The sequence below is a fragment of the Pinus tabuliformis genome, chromosome J (assembly GCF_031772625.1).
Source record: "Pinus tabuliformis cultivar Carrire ecotype Pingquan chromosome J, CPIR1, whole genome shotgun sequence".
NCBI lineage: Eukaryota > Viridiplantae > Streptophyta > Pinopsida > Pinales > Pinaceae > Pinus > Pinus tabuliformis.
This window is the reverse complement of record NC_142295.1, coordinates 953,134,399-953,136,814: the sequence shown is the minus strand read 5'-3', so window position 1 is coordinate 953,136,814 and position 2,416 is coordinate 953,134,399. Positions and strand designations below refer to the sequence as shown.

Below are 2,416 nucleotides of genomic sequence, written 5' to 3'. Positions count from 1 at the left end.
CGTGCACGTGGAAAGTGAAAGCGAAGAATATAAGAGCGGACGGTAGCAGATAAAGATACCATATCCATCATTTAAACCTAATGGATTTTCCTCGGATAGATTCCTTAAATCGGTTGATGCCACTTTTAAAAATATGGTGCTATTCCTCTCCATTGTGAATATTGCCCACATGCACATATTCTCCACTCACCCCTTGTTTATATAAGCCCATCCCATAACATAGAATCACCACCACCATCTCATTTCCTACTATCTGAGTTTACTCATTTTTGCTTTTGTTTATTTCATTGGCGTTCGGCATACTGTGAATCATTCAATCCATGGCATACTATGGGGAGTACGATTCATGCCAAGAGAAGAACGAGAGGATTTACGAGTCCCCGCCCATTTCAGGCTATGGCTATCAGCAGCAGCCACCACGTTCCCCTTACAACCCATGTCCTAGTGCAACAGGACGAGGCTATGGAGTTAATGAGTATGGAGGCCCTGCAGCTTATAACAAGTATAATGCAGGAGAAGGTTGCATGATGAGCGGCCAGCAAATAATTCCACAAGGCCAGATCGTGAGGATGTGCAATAAGGCCAATCCTGACTACGCGTTGGCTATCAGAGATGGCCGGGCCGTCATGGCCTTCTACAATCCCAATGATCCCACAATGGTAACTGTCCCAAATTCTCATATGCCTGCATAGATTCTGTTAATGTATATATTTTCTTGATGGATATTTGTTGATATATACAATGTATATGTATGCATGCATGCAGCAATGGGTGAAGGATGAAAGCTGGGGTAACCAGGTGAGGGACCAAGTGGGTCATCCTGCTTTTGCTCTGGTGAACAAAACCACGGGTCAAGCTCTTCGCCATGCCATTGCTGAATGTCAGGAGGTCCTGCTCACCCAGTACGAGGGCCCGTCTTCTTATGATGAGAACATACTGTGGAGTGAGAGTGAGGACATGGGTTATGGATATCGAACGGTAAGGATGGTCAACAACATTGGACTCAACCTGGACGCATTCCAGGGCGACCAGAGGAGCGGAGGAATCAGAGATGGGACTCGCGCTGTGCTGTGGAAATGGAACAAGCAGGACAACCAGCTCTGGAAGCTCTCCCCTCGCTATTAACTGCTACATGTATATACTATATCTAGTATTATTCAGTGTTACTATTGAGATGGCCGATATCAGTAGGAGACGATGCCTAGCATAGCATACCATAGCAGCTACCACATGGATATGAAAGGATAGGGTGGCTGATTATTATAGTAATTAAGATCAGAAAATATAGACCAGAGACGTCTGTGTGCGCATGTAGCTTTTTATCATCTCATAAATAAATAAAGCCGTTTCATACTGTCAAATTTATACACTCACTAATCTTGCTTGCGTGCCTCTGCATTAAAAACTGCTGTATATCTTCACAGCATGGGATTATGTTAACGTATTATGAATGGTTAGCATGGTTTAAAAATAACAGGATGGTTGTGCATAATTTCTCTTCAAATTAAGTATAGTGGATGGGATAACTTCTTCCATTGTTTCATGACAACCGCCAAAGAGATCGACGCAGACTTATGATTGTTTAATGTTTTTACATAAACGAGAGGCTTCAGTGTAGCCACTAGATCTTTAACGCCTCTTCGCTTTAGATTGTTAGATCAATCGATTATTAACAGTCAACTCATTTTGCAGACAATGGGGACCATATTTGTGACGCCCCCAGGCCTGCGGTAGTCTTCTAACCACTCTTGGCGAGGTGTGGCATCACCGAACACTTTCTTTTCACCAATACTAATGTTCATGGACAACCCCTAATTCACTTCCTCGTACTTAGTTTGTGTTTCACAACCAAGTATTATTAAGCATAACCTTTACAATAATGAACACCCATACTCATTCATTATCATCAGCAATTATAAAAGAGAACAACAATTGCACAGTATAAAAGGGAGGGGCAACTCCCTGAACAATGAGTCTGCCCAACAATATATATTAATGAGTCTTTCTTCAATAATACAAGCTTCACAAGTATCCTTAACAAAATCCAAGTCTATACTTAGCCAATTTTACAATAGAGGCAAAACAGCATTTTTTACAACCTTTGTGCACACCTTGCACGATGGGCGGGCACTCACCTGAGCGACCAAGACACCCTCGCCAAGTCTCGACACAAATCTGCACCTCCGCACAACCACCCGGGCACACCTTGCCCAACGACTTCACCCACTCACCAAGTGTGTTTTCCAAAAGTGCGACTTCACCAAGAGAGCGCATGATTATGTGCTTGCCTCTCTTATTTCTGCGCACCAAACACTCCTTAACCTTGAGCAAAGATCGAACAAGTGATGTTGAATATATGATAGTTTGAACGCTCCAAACGCTACATATATATGCATGGTTGAGTGTGGGTGGGATG

The 2,416-nt window shown here is 43.0% G+C and overlaps 1 protein-coding gene across 1 annotated transcript; it reads left to right on the top strand.

Annotated features, from left to right (window-relative positions):
- Nucleotides 1-227: 227 nt before the first annotated feature.
- LOC149229978 (ricin B-like lectin R40G3) lies at nt 228-1,365 on the top strand. Its single transcript, XM_089378797.1, has 2 exons — nt 228-659; nt 766-1,365. The coding sequence occupies exons 1-2, from the start codon at nt 321-323 to the stop codon at nt 1,123-1,125; spliced, it is 699 nt and encodes a 232-aa protein (XP_089234923.1). The 5' UTR covers nt 228-320; the 3' UTR covers nt 1,126-1,365.
- The last annotated feature ends 1,051 nt before the right edge of the window (nt 1,366-2,416 follow it).

What these genes read in the sequence shown, in the direction of transcription:
- LOC149229978 (XM_089378797.1), top strand. Translation starts at nt 321, where the DNA reads ATGGCATACTATGGGGAGTACGATTCATGCCAAGAGAAGAACGAGAGG. An exon ending in ATCCCAATGATCCCACAATG is followed by an intron (nt 660 to 765) that starts GTAACTGTCCCA and finishes GCATGCATGCAG; the next exon opens with CAATGGGTGAAGGATGAAAG.